Source organism: Cygnus atratus, chromosome 1, assembly GCF_013377495.2.
Source record: "Cygnus atratus isolate AKBS03 ecotype Queensland, Australia chromosome 1, CAtr_DNAZoo_HiC_assembly, whole genome shotgun sequence".
In the NCBI taxonomy this organism is placed as follows: domain Eukaryota; kingdom Metazoa; phylum Chordata; class Aves; order Anseriformes; family Anatidae; genus Cygnus; species Cygnus atratus.
In genome coordinates this window covers 42,327,748-42,347,496 of record NC_066362.1, presented here as the reverse complement: position 1 = coordinate 42,347,496, position 19,749 = coordinate 42,327,748, and the positions used below count along the sequence as shown (strand labels likewise).

Genomic DNA, 19,749 nt, shown 5'->3' with positions numbered 1-19,749 from the left:
AATCACAAGACACAGGAGCCTCAGCATAAAATTTTTAATAATGTGCATTTGGTGGCATCCTTAACTTGCACATAAAGTAATATTACATACAGAATGACTGTTTAGTCATGATCATGGTCACTTGAAAAGTGCCCAATTGTACATACGTTGTGGCTAGAGAAGTTCAAATTTCTAAAATAACTTAATCGTTTATGTCGGCGTGGATTTAACACTGATGTATTGTGACAGTTTCATCTTTGAATGTACATGTGGTTAAATGCAAATATGCTTCCAGCTTTACCATTGCTCCTTGTATAAAATAAAGCAATACTGCAGTTTTGATAAACCAAATCACCTGTGGGGTCTCTGGAACATTAAACCCCATTTCAATGTTACTGGTAGTGGAAAATAAGCCAATTTATTTTGAAAAGGAACAAACCTGGGTGCCAAAAATCTTACCCCTGTGTAGATATAACATGCAGCGTGACAATTATGCAGGCATTTTCTGTCTCTTTCTTGTCTTTGGCAACTTTTTAATGTGTATTTATTCCTACATTTATTATAGTTTCTTTTTTTGCATTGCTTAGTTAATGCGATGAATATGGCTTCCTACATATTGGCATCAGCAGTCAGGGCTATTTTGTGGATCAGTCTGGTCTGATTCATTGTGATTACAGATATTTTGAAGTGATGATGTTTGACATTGTTTCTGTTAGAGATCTGAGGAGAATCACCATACTAGCTTATCCTTTTTGCTGCTTCTGTGGATCTTGAGTCTATATAGGAAAAGTTTAAATCACAGTCTTTCAGTTCAGCCTTCATTAGTTTGTATTTATGACCAATTTTCACAAACATTGAGTTACATTTTAAGGATATATCTAACTACAGCACTGAAAATGGGAGCTTCTGGAGACGCTAAATTCACAGACAGAAATTGTAGAATAGAATACAGTTCAGCTCTATGTGACGTTGCAGGCTTAATAGAGAGAAGGATCCAAAGTGTTTGCTCATCCTATTCTAGCATTCAGATTACAAAATCTGAACTGTCTAGAGAGGAGGTGGTCAGCTATCCCAATTAAGCTTCCTGTTTTACATGTCCTTTTGGTAGGAGTATTGGACACAAAAGAATAGAACTTGCCTGTTATTATTGTCTTTCTTCAGTTATTCCCATCTCCTCGTGCAACACTTCTAAAGTGTGACCCTTGGTTCAGGCTTCTTCTCTCTTTTCTTGTGTCCTCTGATGTGGGCCACAGGTCCCGCAACGAGACCACCTTGTATTCTGCTGAGCATACAGCAGGCCTGTGTTGATGTAATGGGCTCTGCAGTCATTCTGAACTAACGGACTTGTTATCCTATAGATGAAGCCACAGCACTCTGATAATAGGGAAAGCATTTTTCTACCCGAACCTTCAAAGGAGAATAAAGATTGTTTACTGAATTTTGTCTAATTTGGACTAATTTTGCAACATTCTCTAATATCTTTATATTGGTTTTGGTATATAAATAAAGCTACATTTATTACGTTATTTATAGAGTGAACAAATAATGGCTTAATTATTTTTAAGCTTAAAACACAATTTAATTTTATACTTCATGAGAAGGTGAATTATAAACATGCCATAGTAATATATACAGATTTTTTGACACAGATCTGAACAGAACACTTCACTAATAGGAAAACTAGCAGTTTTATGGAAGTTATTTAGGTGTAGTGCTGAACAACTATAGCCTTTGCACACCATATGTTTTAACTATTTTGTGTTATACAAAAACTTCTCCTAGCGCCTGTTTTGTTGTTTCTCCATATGTCTGATGGCTTTATCATGGGCCAGTCCCATGTATATAGATGCCACTGCAATCCACAGAATTTTTTACCTTTACATTAAAAGCACTGTTTCCAGTTTCTTGATGTGACCCTTTATATTTCAGCTCTGTGGCGTATCAGCATACCATAGCTATGGAAGCTGTCATTTGCTAGTAAAGTCTTTTCATGTGCACTGGTGAAAGCTGGCAGACTTGAGAGCTGTTTTGCTTGGCCATCGCCTCAGTCCTAGCTGCCACTTTAATCACATTTAAAGCCGGCCAGTTCTAAATGCTGCCTCTCCTTCAAGTCTTCAGTAGGGTTAAGCATTACGGTCTGAAGTGATTTTTTTAGTGGTGGCAGGCTATTTATCATCAGAAGTCTTTTAAAAAGTGTTTTTAACTGCTCAAGTGGTTATTTTGGATGGTAGGCAACATTCTCGAGAGGTGAGCTGGTGGGGAGAGGTGATGTGAGGTGAATCAGGAGGTGAGGATACGGCTCGGCACTTCCTCTGGGGCGGAAGGCAGGCCGCTTCTCATTTCCAAGGAGAAGCCAATGTTCCTCATTCTTAATTATAGGTAAATGTAATGAGACTATCTCGAATGTATTGCTTAACTCAGCTTTGTTTATGCGGCTGAAATGTGAACTATTACGTTTGTATATAAACATTAACTCGATGAAGTAAAAAGTGGGCCGCTGTTCCCGGCGGTATCTATGAAACATGCCTTTATATGGCCGAGCCGCGCTCAGGCTCTGATTCAGCATTTCAGGTCCCGCTCAGCTCCGCTGTCTGCTCCCCGCGCAGCCCGGCGTGTCAGACCTCCTCACAGCTGCTGACTGACACGTCTTGATCAGGAGAAATGAGAGCATTTCGCAGTAAATTATTGCTGATCGGAGTGGTGCTTGGGCTGCCAGAGGTTAATGCAGGGGTGTTGGAAGCGAGGCTGGAGCCGAGAGGCAGCAGCACATTGCCATCTACGGGCCGGAGGCAGAAAGTGGTGGGGGAAAGGTGCGGCAGCGGGATCCTTCACCCTGGTGTCTCAGGGCAGAGTCGTGAAAGCAAAAGCAAGGAGGAAGGTCCATATAAGGTATAATAAAGGCTGTTCGTATTCTCTTTGCTGTATTTAATAATAGGAGCAATGTTTAGCTTATCTCGGAGCACAGCCCTTTTTCTATGACACAAAGTTCGTAGAAATTCCCATTTTTGTGCCAGTTAGTACCGTGAGGTGTTTTGTTTAGATCGGCAAGATTCTCTTACTTTCATCTGTTGAAACACGATCAGAAATGTACTGTCTTGTAAAACAACGTATTGATGCAGCTGTTAGTCCTCTACAGCCTTTATGTCTTGTTGGGGCTTCACAGATACATTCGTGATACTCACAGGGTATTATATTTAACATTTATTACTTTTTCTGCCAAAGCATTGATATTTTGGCATAATTCTTTAGTTCTCTAGGCATACATAGAAATTATGCTTAAACATTCGCCATTGGAAGTTCAGGATCAGGCTTTTGGAGGAACTTTTTCTCAAAAGTGCTTCAAAACAAACAGACACGTGAGCAGTTTTCCGTTGAAAGGAATTTATGTAGGATTGTTCGCCTGCAGAAAGTTACTTGTGCCATGAGTATTTTCACTTAGAACTCTGGCATGCAAGAAGGGGATGGACATAAGTGTGCCTAACGTGATATATGAACTACTTATTAGCATAATTGTGCCTGGCAGGAAACACAAAAATGTAAATGATTTAATCCAGAGAATTATTTTCCTAAGATCTGCTGATCTGCACTGCTGTTTCATTCCAAAAGAAAATGAAATGTAAAGGCCCCAAAAATTTACAGTTTGCACTAGTTCATACATACAATATGTAGAAGTCTTCTGGAGGAATGCGAATACGTGATTATAAATACATCGTTGATTCAAAGTTTCTGGGCTTAATTCTTCACATTGGTCAGAGTTATAAAGATTTTTAGATATGTAAAATTTAATCTCCATTCAGATTTGTTTGTCATGCATTGTGTTAAGATGGACAGTTTTAGAAACATACATTTCTTTGATTTTTACCCCACTTTCTTTCAATATTTTGTCTTCTCCTTAAGCTCTGCTTAGTGCTTCAAGTCGTGTCTTCCTTTATCTTGCAGACTTAACTCAGATTAATGGGTTTTCAGTAGTTTCTACTATTTTTTATTAAATTGCAGAGGCTGAAATGACTATTTTAGCAGATTAAGTGAATGAGTCTAGAAATTCAGTTGCCTGCTTAAAACACTTAATGTATTACCTGCCTCAGTTATTTTATGATACTTAGTAAAATTTTATCTTTAAATCCATCCTTGACATAAAGTTTTACCAGATTTACTTACTGAACAGAATCTTTTGTCCAACTTTGCGTGTTTTTTTGTGTTTTTTTTTTCAATTAAATTCTTTTTTGCATATTTGTTGCTATGGAATATCTGTTATGGTTTGAATTAACTGAAGATTACAAAAATAGGTCTATTCCAAATTAGCTTGTAGCTAATTTGAATAAAAAGGAAAGCCTCAGGTTTTGAAGTTGCATGTAATATTATTTAATATTATTTAAAAACAGGAAAAAATGAAAGTTATTTATGGAAAAAAAAACACAGCTTTTTCAGGTATGGTGGTCTCTTGTTAGTTTTCCATGAAATGACTATTTAGATCTTATCGTTGCTTGTGTGTATATATCAAAAGGGAAGAAATCAGCACCCCAACCACCTTGTAGCACAGGCATTTTTCATGGGTGAAAAGGGAGTTTAGCAATGTCATGCTACCCCGCACCAAAGAAATGGCACCTTATGTTTCCAGTAGCATGTAATACTTCCATTCATTCTATTTGGATGTCATTGTCATAGAAATTTTTAATTTTGGTATGTCATTTTCAAGGTGGTTTTTTTTGTTTGTTTGTTTTTTACTTGTATAATGGGTGAATTGCAGTTTTTGTTATGGCAATAGATGTGCTATAATACCCTAATTTAATCAAAGGGGGGTTTCTCAGTGAGAGATATTTTATTATATTTATGCTATAAAAAACAATCAAGGAAAATCTAATTCATATGTAACGTAATACAAACCTCAGTCTGCAATCCACTGCCTTAAGGGTATTTCAGCAGTGCCAGCGTAATTGCCTTTGGCTTGCCAGTTTGCTGTTCCAAGTCTGGCTTTTTAGTTGTTAGTGGATTAGTAAAACTTGAGGAATCTGATTTATTGTAGTCTGTTTTACTATATATATCTGTTCTACAGTAGAAATCACAGAATCACAGAATCGTCTAGGTTGGAAGAGACCTCCAAGATCACCTAGTCCAACCTCTGACCTAACACTAACAAGTCCTCCACTAAACCATATCACTAAGTTCAACATCTAAACGTCTCTTAAAGACCTCCAGGGATGGCGACTCAACCACTTCCCTGGGCAGCCCATTCCAATGCCTAACAACCCTTTCAGTAAAGAAGTTCTTCCTAATATCCAACCTAAACCTCCCCTGGCGCAACTCCCATTCCCCCTCGTCCTGGTACCAGGCACGTGGGAGAATAGACCAACCCCCACCTCTCTACAGCCTCCTTTAAGGTACTTATAGAGAGCAATAAGGTCGCCCCTGAGCCTCCTCTTCTCCAGGCTGAACAATCCCAGCTCCCTCAGCCGCTCCTCGTAAGACTTGTTCTCCAGACCCCTCACCAGCTTTGTCGCCCTTCTCTGGACTCTCTCAAGCACCTCGATGTCCTTCTTGTAGCGAGGGGCCCAAAACGGAACACAGTACTCGAGGTGCGGCCTCACCAGAGCTGAGTACAGGGGGACAATCACTTCCCTAGACCTGCTGGCCACAGTGCTTCTTATACAAGCCAGGATGCTGTTGGCCTTCTTGGCCACCTGAGCACACTGCTGGCTCATATTCAGCTGCCTATCAACCAGTACTCCCAGGTCCTTCTCGGCCAGGCAGCTTTCCAACCACTCATCTCCCAGCCTGTAGCTCTGCTTGGGGTTGTTGCGCCCCAGGTGCAGGACCCGGCACTTAGCCTTGTTGAACTTCATACAGTTGGCCTCAGCCCATCGCTCCAGCCTATCCAGATCCTCCTGCAGAGCCTTCCTTCCCTCGAGCAGATCGACACATGCACCTAACTTGGTGTCATCTGCAAACTTACTGAGGGTGCACTCAATCCCCTCATCCAGGTCATTGATAAAGATATTAAAGAGAACTGGCCCCAGCACTGAGCCCTGGGGGACTCCACTAGTGACCGGCCTCCAACTGGATTTGACTCCATTCACCACAAGTCTTTGGGCCCGGCTATCCAGCCAGTTTTTAACCCAACGAAGCGTACGCCAGTCCAAGCCACAAGCAGCCAGTTTCTTGAGGAGAATGTTGTGGGGAACGGTATCAAAAGCCTTACTGAAGTCAAGGTAGACCACATCCACAGCCTTTCCCTCATCCACTAAGCGTGTCACTTTGTCATAGAAGGAGATCAGGTTCGTCAAGCAGGACCTGCCTTTCATAAACCCATGCTGACTGGGCCTGATCGTCTGCTTACCCTGTAAGTGCCACGTGATGACACTCAAGATAATCTGCTCCATGAGCTTCCCTGGCACTGAGGTCAAACTAACAGGCCTATAGCTCCGCAGGTCTACCCTCTGGCCCTTCTTGTAGATGGGCGTCACATTTGCTAGCCGCCAGTTGACTGGGACCTCCCCTGATAGCCAGGACTGCCAATAAATGATGGAAAGGGGCTTGGCCAGCTCCTCCGCCAGTTCTCTCAGTACCCTCGGGTGGATCCCATCCGGCCCCATCGACGTGCGTACATCCAAGTGCTGTAGCAGGTCGCCAGCCATTTCCTCGTGGATAGTGAGGGCCACATCCTGCTCCCCATCCCCTTCCACCAGCTCAGGGTACTGGCTATCCAGAGAACAACTGGTCTTGCCGCTAAAGACTGAGGCAAAGAAGGCATTAAGCACCTCAGCCTTTTCCTCATCTTTTGTAACTAAGTTTCCACCTGCATCCAGTAAAGGATGGAGATTCTCCTTAGTCCTCCTTTTTGTGTTGATGTATTTGTAAAAACATTTTTTGTTACCTTTAACAGCAGTAGCCAGATTGAGCTCCAGATGAGCTTTAGCCTTTCTAATTTTGTCCCTGCACAGCCTCGCAACATCCTTATAGTCCTCCTGAGTGGCCCGCCCTCTTTTCCAAAGATTATAAACCCTCTTTTTTCTCCTAAGCTCGAGCCACAACTCTCTGTTCAGCCAGGCTGGTCTTCTTCCGTGCCGGCTCGTCTTTGGGCATGTGGGGACAGACCGCTCCTGAGCCATTAAGACTTCCCTCTTGAAGAGTGCCCAGCCTTCCCGGACTCCTCTGCCCTTCAGAACCTCTTCCCAAGGGACTCTGCCAACCAGTGTCCTGAACAGCTCAAAGTCAGCCCTCCGGAAGTCCAAGACAGCAGTTTTACTGAACCCCTTCCTGACTTCGCCAAGAATAGAGAACTCTACCATTTCGTGGTCACTCTGCCCAAGACAGCTCCCGACCATCACATCTCCCACCAGTCCGTCACTGTTTGTGAACAGAAGGTCTAGCGGGGCACCTCCCCTGGTAGGCTCTCTAACCAGCTGCGTCAGGAAGCTATCTTCCACGCTCTCCAGAAACCTCCTAGACTGCTTTCTCTGGGCTGTGTTGTGCTTCCAGGATGTGTCTGGGAAGTTGAAGTCCCCCATGAGAACAAGCGCTGATGATTTCGCAACTTCTGCCAGCTACCTGTAGAACTCCTCATCCATCTCCTCATCCTGGTTCGGCGGTCTATAACAGACCCCCACCAGGATGCTTGCCTTGTTGGCCTTCCCTCTGATCCTAACCCACAGGGACTCAACCTTATCATTCCCAGCCTCAAGTTCCACAACATCAAAACACTCTCTAATATAGAGAGCCACACCACCACCCCTACAGTGCTGCCTGTCCCTTCTGAAGAGCCTATAGCCAGACATTGCAGCACTCCAGTCATGAGAGTGGTCCCACCATGTTTCCGTGACAGCAACCAAGTCATAGCCTGCCTGCTGCACGATGGCTTCCAGCTCCTCTTGTTTGTTATGCTGCGTGCATTAGTGTGGATGCACTTCAGTTGGGCCATTGCCTTCTCCCCTGGCCTTGCCATTGTTCCCCCTGGCACAGCTCCAACAAGCCTTATTTCAGCCCCGTCCCCCTTCTTACCTAGTTTAAAGCCCTCTCAATGAGCCCTGCCAGCTCCTGGGCTAGGATCCGTTTTCCCCTTAGAGATAGGGACCCGTCTGCGGCCATCAGGCCGGGTGCCGAGTAAAGCGCCCCATGGTCAAAAAAAACAAAATTTCTGTGTTGGCACCAGCCTCTGATGCATTACATTGCATGTAATGCATACAATGCAGTGATGCATTACATTACATGCGATCATTTATATATCATTCCTGTCTTTTCCTTTTATGATATTCATGATTTCTTTAATGCAGACCTTTTTATCCTTCAGCTCAATTCCTGTTGCATGTCTGAACGGGCAACAGTCAAGTTGGATTTTGTTTGGTTTCCATACTCTGGGCATTCATTTGCTCTGTAAAGGATGAATAGCTCAGTTTCTCTGAAGACATTAGAGCCTGAAATTGCAGTTCATTATGAAGGCTTTGAAAATCAATTAAAATTAATTAATTATGTAGAGTAGGGTTGAAAAGAGATGTTCTAGGTTTCCATAAGCTTATTTGTGATTGCTTTATATTGTGCTTGATTAGTTGGGCGGTTAGAAGAGTTATGTGATGCAAAGATGACTGCTGGAAAAAAACAGTTTGGGGACAGATGAAAGAAGGTTGAATTAGTTCAGAGGCCAAGAGCGGGAGAGATTTCATATCTCTGTGTTAAAAAAAATAGTTTAATTTCTGCTTTATAGGCTGTGAAGGTTACTGTTGAAGTTTGTGATTGTATCCAGTAAGTCAGTACCTGTTTCCAGATTTCACTTGTTTTTGTCATGTCAAAATTATATTTTGCTCCAAGAGAAAATAAAAAGTCAGAAGAACAATGTATATTTCTCAAGACCCTGCATATCAGTGTCTAAGACAGATCATACGCGTAAAGTCATTTTGCTAAGGGTTGGTCTACTGATGAGTTTTCTCTTGGAGGTCAGCCCAGTTATATTTTCACTCTTGATAACCACAGTTCCTGAGTCCCATTTCCTTGCAAAGTTGTTGGTGTTCAGTCAGCGTAGATAGAGCAATACTCATGCATTGTTCTCTTCAACTCCACTTTTCTGCTGCATTATTTAGGCCTTGAGCTTTTTTTTCTACCTGTTGAAACTGCTGTGTATAATTGTAAATGTTATATTGTGTTCCTCCCTTTTGTCAGTGTATGAGATTTTTTTTTTGGTGAGAATCTGCTGTACAAATGGTTTCAATGTGGCGGGTTTGTTTGTTTGTTTTACCTGAGAATCCAAGGGAGATCTCAAAAGGTTTGGCTATTTAAGGTTTCTCTTCCACAGTCATAGAAGACAAACTTTTTTTAACCAAAATTTCTTTAGAAAATACAAAAAATATAGTTCTATCTTGCAAGTACTTGACAATCTTCAGAAGCTAGGTTGTTCCCCTTCTCATAGATTTCTACTAGTATAAAAAATCGTGGCTGTTTTCTAGTTTCTACAGATATGAACAAGATTAATACTTTAGTGCTTAATAAGGCTAAACTTCAAATTTTCTCTCTTTTTTGAACAGGTCTTTTTCGTGATTGTTACTGTGATGGTAGAAATTCTTAAAAGCAGAGGGCCAGTTTTAGTAGATTTTTTGGGGGGGAAAAATTGTGTAATACATGCAAAGTGTCATACTGATGCTAAAATGGATGTTTCCGTAAGCTCTTGGGGTTCATCTTCAAAAAGATACTCATATCTAGCTATATACTATTATAATAATTGTTATACTACTAATACTATTCATAAAATTTAGCTGTGATCTTTATTGTACCACATAAGCATGAAATAAGGTTTGTTATATAATTGCATTTAAGTATTTGAATTAAAACATCGTGTCCTCTCTTTCCCTCTCCCCCCTCATCTGTTTTAGGAGTTGATATAGAGGCAGCTCGAAAAGAAGAAGAACGAATAATGCTTCGAGATGCAAGGCAGTGGCTCAACAGTGGCCATATAAATGATGTCAGGCATGCAAAATCTGGTGGTACAGCACTTCATGTTGCTGCAGCTAAGGGCTATACGGAAGTCTTAAAGTAAGTATAGTTTAAATGGGAATTTTTCCCATTTCATTGTCTTGCTGAGGTAAAGTGTCTTGGAATCGTTAGGACTGGGCACATCCGACTGCTGGGGATTGTATGTTGGAAAATTACAATCTGTAGAACCGTATTTTCCTCAGAATTTGATTTTATGTTTTCAAGTACTCATAAATCATGATGCTGTTAGTTTTCTAGATGTCATTCAAAATGTGAAAGCAGTGTACATAATGAGCCTTAATACTCCGAAAGAAAGTTGACAAAAAAGCTTTCCCTGTTTCTAAAGCCAACTGTATAAACAAGTTTAATTATTTTTATAATGCCAGTTATGGCATTATATGCCAGAAGCATATTTTCACAACACCAGGTTGATTTGCATACATAGAGCAGAGTCTGTGATTCAGAGTAAAGGTTTTAAGACCTAAAGAATAGAGAATTTAATTTTGCTTTTTGAGATTGTTGTTGAAAATTGTGACTCTTTAAATCTTTCATGGAAGGCTTTTGGTGTCCCCTAATTCACCCAGAGTGTTTCAGGAATGCAATACAACACAAAGTATATGCAGTAACAGAGGTTTCATTTGTTTTTCATCAAAGCTCAGCTTCTAGTGAAGTACAGCATACTTGATACATTGTTTCACTGTGATTATAAATGTATTTGACTGCCTTGGCAGGACTAGTAACAGTTAGATATTGTATATATTGTAAAATTAATGAAGATGAGCACACACCCTGACTAAAGTATGGCTACCATTAAGGTTTGCAGAGCATTGTCATGTTGTGTCAACACCAAAGTTGACTGAGAAATTTTTTAATCATTATAACCATTACATATAATTTACTGAATAAGAGTTCTGCTTAGGAAAAAAAAAAAACATCACAAAACAGTTGATGCTTCAACATGATAAAGAGAAATAATTCAACTAGAAATAATAATTTTTATTTTAAAATAGTGTGCATCTATAAGGGATTTATATCTATAACTGTGGGGTGGGGTTGTAGTTGTTTTTTAACCTTTGTCAGTTAGTATCTTTTTTTGTAGTACAGTTCCTGTACTTCTCCTAAGAAGAGTAAAAATATATGTTCAGGCAATTTTCTTGATGGTTTCAAAAAAGCAAAAAACCTGCTCTGTGTAGGATGTAAGACTGCGAGACTTTGTGTGAAAGTTGACTCATTGGAGGATATTAGTATATTGGCTCTTAAGAAATCGAGAGATTTTTATTAAAGAATACTTCACGATTATTTGATTTTTTAATAACTATTAAATATTTTTTAAATAATTAATTTAATTGATAATTACATTTTCAGCTCAGAGAGCCGAAAACCATTTACTCAAAACAGTTTGTTGGGCTGAGTATGTGTTGACACTTCAACAATCACAACAGAGCCATACTGAATTTGAGTGTTAAATGCATGCTGCAAAGCAGGTCCTCCATTTAAGGAGCTCAGCTACCACTCAGAGACCAATTGAAGTATGTAAACACTAGGCTGTTACAGCATCAAATGTTAGCGACAGGAGGAGATGCAAGCTTCAAGCAACTAATATAAAAATAGAAGGATGTTTTAATAAGTTAATAGATTAGAACTGTGTATCTAACTTTTTTGGCATTTTACAGCCTTCTTTTTCTTAAAAAGGCTTTTCACTGTCACTGCACATAGACAGGCATTTTTCTCTCTATATAGGAAGAAATTAAAAAGAGTGAATGAAAAAAAGAGAAATTAACGAATAAAATAGAAAAGGATATTTTTCTTGAATTTTCCTTAAAAGTAAATATGCCCATTGAACAATGAGAAGGCAAATATTTCTGAGGAGAAATAAAATTAATGACAGTAACCCAAATAAGAAATGTTTAGTTGACATTAATGAGAAAAGAGTATTATTGTAGAATAATTAAATGATTTTATGACAGTTTAGCTATCTGTCAGCAGTGTCAAGGTCTAATTGTTTGAATTTCTTTAGGCTTTTAATACAGGCTCGCTATGATGTAAATATTAAAGATTATGATGGCTGGACACCACTTCATGCTGCTGCTCACTGGGGTAAAGAAGAAGCATGTCGCATTTTAGTGGAAAACCTTTGTGATATGGAGGCTGTCAACAAAGTGGTAGGATTTTTATGTAATCCTTGTCAAGATACAAAGTTCTGGTCTCTAAAGTGACTTTAGAAGCCAGGGTAAGAAAAGTGATGATAAACTGCTGTTTACTGTACATGGAGCTTTATATAATGCATGTTTTGTCAAAACAGCATGTTTGTGTTCAAAACTAAATTTCCTGATTGTCTAAATTATTTTCTAGGCCCAGTTTATACTTACTTCTATATTAAATGATCCATGTGATCTTTTACAACAAAATTCAAAATAGAACAGTTTTATTGATGTTTCAGAGGTACAAAATCAGTGACTAGATGGACTGCATAGAGGCAGTGTGTTCAGTCAATATTTGTTTCCTGAAGACGATGATGATGCCTTTGAGTAGTGTTGGGCATTTGCTTCTGCTTTTAACTCTTAAATTAAAACAGCTTGTGTTGGAATACTAAAAAGTTACCACTAAGCTGCTTTGGGTGCACTCTAAGAAACTTCTAGGCATCTGTGGACTCCCTGGACATAACTTGGATGCTACCTAAGCTGTATTTCCTCGACCTCTACACGAAGGCTTTTGTAGCTTGTTGGCTTTGCAAGATCTTGCTCCCAACAGATAAAAATATATTAATGATTCACATAGGTGTCACAAGGAGCTGAGACTCTTTGATGAACTGTGTAAGTGATGAAGCTCTCTTTCTTCTCTTTGCACCATGTTGTACAGCTAGATTCTGATCTGCTCCCAATTTCTGTCAATATTGTGTATTGACCAACTTTTAACATTGATTTTTTTTATAACTTTTTAAAGTTAATTGTGGAAATAGGTAGATACAGATTCTTAATTAGGTCATGAATTTGCTAGTAGGCAAAGTAGCATAAAGGCAAAACTACTGCTGCTTAATGTTTTTATTCTTTGTTGACTTCTTCGTTTAGAAGTTAAGATTGCTTATAATAAAATGAATGAAATCTGGAATTTCATTTCAAACAGTCTCAACTCTGTTTCTGTATAATACTTACAGAACTTCTTAAGATCAGGTATATAATTGTGTTTTGTGTCAGGTAATCAAAAGCTGGTGCAATTAATTGAAGCCAGTTTAGCAGGCTATCTGTTAGACTTTTACTGGGATTTTGAAAATGTGGAGGGTGGTATTCCTGAAAGCACTGTCATAAACCTGTATTCAGCTCAGCTGGGAAAAGAATAAGAAAAAAGGAGGTACAGAGGGATATGAGCTGTTTTATTTGTCGTGTAGGCTTGTCTGTGTAAACTAGGAAAGTTTCACCTGTTGTGTCTTTAAGTAAGCCAGTACAGGTTTTTGCTTTTAGAGATGATGAAGATTGAGAACTCCACTGCCTTTAGTTTCAGTTGTTAGGTGCTTAGCATCACAGAGAGCTCAGCCGTTATTGTTTAGGCACTTAACTTCAGGTATTGACATCTATGGATTGAGTTTAGATAAAACCTTCCAACTACAACAGGGAAAAAAAAAGTGATTTTTTTGTGGCCAAGATAGGCCTAATTTGATGTTTTTTGGAAATAAACCCACTTAATAGCTACCTAAAAATAGAAAGCTAGATTAAAAACTGTAGTCACAATGCAAGTATAAACTTGAGATAATTTTGTTGTTTAGTTTCCAAGTTAGGGCTGTGTTACACTATATGGAATAGTTTGTGTCAGAGGACCTCAAGCTGTTTTGGGTAGTACTTGTTGAAAGGAGCATGTGCTTCTGGTGTATGGTCAGAAGCTTTATAGATGAGAAAATCAGTGGTTTAAAGTTCTGTCCTTTCTAACCACTTAAGACAGACTTCGCAATGTAATTAGGAGCATGTTTGTCCCTAGTTAACATTTTGACAAACTGAAATAAACAATGAGACAAATATGAACACATTTCATTATCTTTATAAGCTGCTGTGACCACTTTAAAATGACAGCTCTGTCTTTATTGCTGGTTTTTGTACAGAAGTATTTACTTGACTGGTGTTGTCATCTCACCATATTTCAACATGTCCACCCGGCATGTTGATGCAGCTGCAGTTGTACCAGTGGATGTATGACTTTGCCTAGATCCCAAACTCACTTTGTTTAAATGCAGACTTCCAAATACAAAACATTCTATTGCAGTATCGAAGCAAGTAAGTTAGGCTTTCTTTGTGCAACTGTGAGCTTCAGCCTTTCTTGTCTTCATGTGGAGGTGAAGAAAAGGAGTTTTTGAAACCTTTACCAATTCTGACCTTAAAGATAGAATCTCTTGTCCTGTGGGCATCTGGCCTACTCAAGAATTGTTATGACTATGTAGACGTGAGATACGGCAAGCCGAAGAAATTCCAGCTAATGGCATTACTCTCTGTTAATGAATCACAGTAGGACATTTATTCAAGTATATCCCATGAAAATCACACACTAAGGGGGACAGGAGCAAACAATTGTAGCAGATCTTTCCTAAAACAGAATGGAAAATGTAAATTCAGTTTTACTGCAAAAATGTGAAAGTATAACTATGTTTTCTTAAATAATTAAAACTTCAAAAAATCAACTGTATATGGTAGTCTGAAGATGGACAGGGTACTAACTAGTCAGTGTCCATCCATACAACTTCTATTGGAACAGTTGTTTGGAACTAATGTTGTGAGCATTACATTCTTTCAGCCTGTTTTATTTTCCTTTATAGTATTTATTTTCCTTCAATGGACAGTAAAATTTTATTGAAGTCATGTTTTTCTGTCTTAAAAGAAGCGTTTTCTCATGAGGTATAGATGCTTCTGTTTCAATTTAAAAAAAAGTAATACTGCAAAATTGTTTTCAGTCACTGACAGACTAACAGTTTGCAATAGAGCTTGGCTTATGTGTTCTAATTTCTCTGTACAGTTCTGTTTCTTACCTGCATCATCAATGTGATAAGGCATCAAAATCTGTTATATTTAAATTCTACTGTACAAAACTGCGGTTTTCTTCTCCATTTCTCCAGGGCCAGACAGCATTTGACGTGGCAGATGAAGATATTCTAGGATATTTAGAAGAATTACAGAAGAAGCAGAATCTGGTAGGATTTTTGCATCTGTATATATTATACTTTATTATATGTGTGATGATAGTACACAATTAGCTCAGAGTAGCGTATAGATTAAAATCAAAGTTTTGATTTGGGGCTTCAATTTAGGTAATGCCAGTCATCTCAGCTGTTCTTTCAGGCCATTATTTGGTCAGTTACAGTCATTGGAAAGCTCCGGAAGATAGAAGGTGCTCTCCTACTTGCTTTCTCCAGTAGGCATTTTATGATCTATTGCATCTACAATCAGCAACTCCCTGGAAATAACAGTTTTTGAGATTTTAGAACTTTGAGGTTTGACATTTTGAAAGTGTGTGAACGTTTTAGCATTTTTTATAGTTGAAGAAGAGTTCCCTCCACTAGTAATTTTGTCATATTGCTACCGTTCTACCAATTTAATTGCATTATTCTGTTTTGAAGCTTCATAGTGAAAAACGGGAAAAGAAATCTCCCCTAATTGAATCCACAGCCAACATGGATAATAATCAGACACAGAAAACATTCAAAAAGTAAGTAAACAAGGAAAAATGATGAGCTCTTAATGAAACGCGTAACTTCACAAGCTGTCGCAAAGTTCTACTTGACATGTTTTAATAAATTTTTCACGACTTAGTAAGTTTGGTGTTTTGTTTTTTTTCAAATTCAGTAAAGAGACATTGATTATGGAGCAAGAAAAGAATGCATCTAGTATAGAGTCTCTCGAGCACGAGAAAGCAGATGAAGAGGAAGAGGGAAAGAAGGATGAATCCAGTTGTTCTAGTGAAGAGGAGGAAGATGACGACTCAGAATCTGAAGCAGAGACAGGTATGTTATCTGGAGTATTGTCTAAGTTTTTGCTTTATTAATTTACTTATTTAATATCATATGGTGCATAGTTAAGTATATTAAGTTTCACTTCTGCATTTCACTAAGCTTCCAATTATTTTGAAGCACATTTATGTATGTCTAAAGTCAAGTCATAACAGAGATATCATAAGAGTGCTTTTATTGATGGCTACTGAGGTTAAAGCGGTTAATCTACTTAGATGATTGTCTATTTAACAGTTTATTTTAATTAAATTTTTGGAATATATAAGCCTTAAGCAGCATGTCAAAAAACATTAACAAAGTTAGAAGGTCAAAGCAGAAATGAGGACTTTATTAGCAGTGTTTGCTTATGGAGCTGGTACAGATTGGAACAGCAGGTGCACAAACATTCTTATTTGTTCTTGCCATCCTGAAGTAAATACCGGTATGAATATGACAATCTTAGATATTCATAAAGTAATGGTGTGTAGACTTACTCTCAATTACGTGCTGAAATAAACTTCAAAAGGTGTTGTTTTAACATATGCTTCATATACAACTTCATTTCCAGAGGAATGTTCTTGGAAAAGTTTGGAATTGTATGCAAAGAAACGCATTACTCAGTACTTCTGAAAATAAGCTGAAAATTAATGTTTAAATTCATTCATGCAGCCTAGATGAGGGGAAACATTAAATGCTTTGCCTGTTTATGCATAGGTCTCTGGGAGTATTTAAAGGTTTCTGAGTCTCAAATCTGTGTATAGAAATTAGGTGGGAAAAAATGAAGAAAAAGAAAGAAAGAAAGAAACAGGGAAGTGAATGAAATTTTAATCAAACAATGTAACTATATGTTCTTATTTCACCATTAATCACTATCCAGATTTACAAATCTTTCGTATAATTATCAATGAATATAGAAAAGGACCCTTGTGTTTGAAATTAAAAAGAATTCCTGCATTTATTCACATATGTTCCTTCTATTATTATTCCTTCTTATTTGTCCTTCTATATTTTTCCTTCTGTTGCTTGTCTTTTCAGATGTATAGGTTTTCAATGCTTTAGTGCTATTGTGACTGATTAAATTTCAAAAATAATAGTTATTTTCCTTCTTTTCATTATGGCATGTGCATATTTTAGTGAGACTGCACTCAGTATCTTTGGAAGGCAAGCTACTTACGCTCTTCCAGCTGGTGGGAGCGTACATTAAATTTACCATGGAGTTACAGGCACATTCAGCACTGCTTTATTTGTAATAATTTGTGGGTATTGCCATACTGGAGTTACTGTTTTTATCCATATAGGAACTATTCTGTTGTAGAAGTAGAGATGGAATCTCTTGCAGATTTTTACCAGTCCTATGCAATTTTCAGGTTATTTTTTTCCTGGTACCTGGAGGATCTGGTACTGATCTGAAATCCAACAAAGTAAAATACATTGCCTTCTGAGGATAATGAGGCTTACTTTTGCTCTTTCTTTAACTCTTGTCTAGGTTGATAACCTTCAGGGAAGCTGAATCTTTCCTCTAGAGCATTTCAAATAATTCCCTTGGTCAACAGCTTGCTCTTCAGTGGAATTTAGCTTTTTTTCTTCTTGAAAGATTATCAGAGACTTAAAGCAAATAATGATGTAAGAACAGCATAGCTTTAGAATTAGAATTTAGAATTGCGGTGCAGTAACATAATAGATGCAGATGGCATTACAAATGTCTTGTTAATATTTCATAGTTATGCTTGTTTAAATGCGTAAACCTATTTTCGTCTGTCAGTTCTCATTTTAAAGCATTTTTTCTAATTTATTCGCCTGAAATAGTAAGGTTAGAGAGGGATTTTAGAGCTAATCAGTATATCATAAATACTTGATGTAGGCAGAATCGAAAATGAATTGTGAAACCTAACATTGTTTGCTTTAATTATTTTTGTATTTTGAAAGAAACGAACATTTCAATAATAAGCAGGAACAAAAGTCTGTCACGCTTTGTAATTATTCCTTCACCTTAGTATACTTGCATCCCTTGCTTGCAGAGACTGAACTTGGATAAACTCAGAACGCTTACGATACGTAACATGTAGTACTTTCTCAGTAACTGGACTAACTGTAACGTCTCCTGAACTTTATGACTCTGGTAACTGTGTTCTCTTCGTTACCAGTAGACAGCTTGTGCCAGGAAAATTTGACTGTGACACAAGAATTAATTTATGTAAACTTTGGTTTTTTAGTATCAACAAAGCTTTATCATACTTTATTTGGCAAGCCAGACTTTAAGCTTTTCCCTGTAGAACTGCATCTCTAAATTCCAAGCTTGTGCTTTCCTTTTTTTCCCATTATTCAGCTTAAGGTAGTTTTCTACTGAAAAATCCTAAGCTTAGGAAGAGCATTCTAGCTGTAAAATATTTTAATGTTGTTCAGTATTCTGAGCTACTGGAAACTGTATGATTTATGATCTGTTGGGTTATTTGAAATGTTTTCTTAAAAATTCTGTTCTGATTCATTGATTATGTGAGTATACAGCTTCACAATAAATACATTTCTCTCTGTAAGACCAAGCAGGAAAATATGAATTTGAAACTAGTATCTCCTAAAAGACAAGAAGACACTAAAAATAAACAAAACTTTCAGCAATTCAGTTTTTAAACTTACTTCCTTTGAGATAGTTCTGTTTTTTGAAAATTAGCTCAGTCATGCATAATACTGTGATTTACCTGTTCTTTAAATAATTTCAGAATGCTGTTGTGAAAAATTCATTTTTCTCTGTGTGCTTTAACTCCTGTTACTTTTTACTGTGTATTTTAAAGCTGTATTACTTGTTTACAAACTTCCAGCAGATCTGCTTATACATCTGTAAACCTTTTTCAGTTCATACTGTCAGCCCACATTGCCCTGTTGAACATTTTATCACCATGACCCAGAAGTTTAAAACCATTTAATTCCCCTTGTGTTTTAAAAGAGCTTTCTATCAAGCGTAGTTTGTCATGCAAGCTGTTTTTTATATATATTTTTGTTTTCTGCATAACTAATTCTTCAAAGTATCTGTTAAACTATGTCCATAACTATGAGCAAGTGTGTAACAGCAAGAGCATTAATTGTGTGATTTCAAATCATACCATTGGTAGTTCGCTGAAATGCTAGATATGAGAACACTATAAAAATGTTGCACGCTTTTAAAACGGGTCATGTAGAAATAAAGGCATGCTTATAATAGGGCCCAAACCGGTAGGGATTGAACCCCACGTTGCTCAGCACTGAACAGGTAGCATGTACCAACACACTCTGAACAATTTACAATTTGAGTAGGTGAAACAGAATTGAGGTGTGTAGTGACAGGACTAGAGGCGATGGTTTTACACTGAAAGAGGGTAGTTTTTAGATTAGATATAAGGAAAAAATTATTTACTCAGAGGGCAGTGAGGCCCTGGCACAGGTTGCCCAGAGAAGCTGTGGATGCCCCATCCCTGGAGGTGTTCAAGGCCAGGCTGGATGGGGCTTTGGGCAACCTGGTCTGGTGGGAGGTGTCCCTGCCCGTGGCAGGGGGTTGGACCTGGGTGGTCTTTAAGGTCCCTTCCAACCCAAACCATTCTGTGATTCTGTGGTTACAAAGCTCAAGCAAGTGCAATGACAACAGTTGGATGACAACCAGGATATTATATGTGTGTTCGTATAAGAGGAATTAAGGTTCACAGCAGAAGACGTGGGCAGGAAAGACAGAGCAGAAGAGGTCAGAGAAGGTAGGCAGTGAAACTTACATAAGAAAAACAAGGGAGGAAGAAGGAAGGAAGCAAATGGAAAGTCAGAGCTCTGGTTGTTTCTCCGAGGAAGAGCAAGTTCCTGCCTCAGCTAAATTCTTCTGTCCAGAGTCT

The 19,749-nt window shown here is 38.3% G+C and overlaps 1 protein-coding gene across 2 annotated transcripts in view; it reads left to right on the top strand.

The window, feature by feature from the left end:
- Positions 1-19,749, top strand: part of PPP1R12A (protein phosphatase 1 regulatory subunit 12A) — a 130,462-nt gene that overhangs the window by 67,515 nt on the left and 43,198 nt on the right. For both annotated transcript variants that reach the window (XM_035544213.2, XM_035544214.2), the window contains exons 4-8: positions 9,834-9,993; positions 11,951-12,095; positions 15,029-15,103; positions 15,530-15,618; positions 15,756-15,913. In XM_035544213.2, the coding sequence (XP_035400106.1) occupies positions 9,834-9,993; positions 11,951-12,095; positions 15,029-15,103; positions 15,530-15,618; positions 15,756-15,913 (627 nt within the window). The remainder of the gene's footprint in view (positions 1-9,833; positions 9,994-11,950; positions 12,096-15,028; positions 15,104-15,529; positions 15,619-15,755; positions 15,914-19,749) is intronic.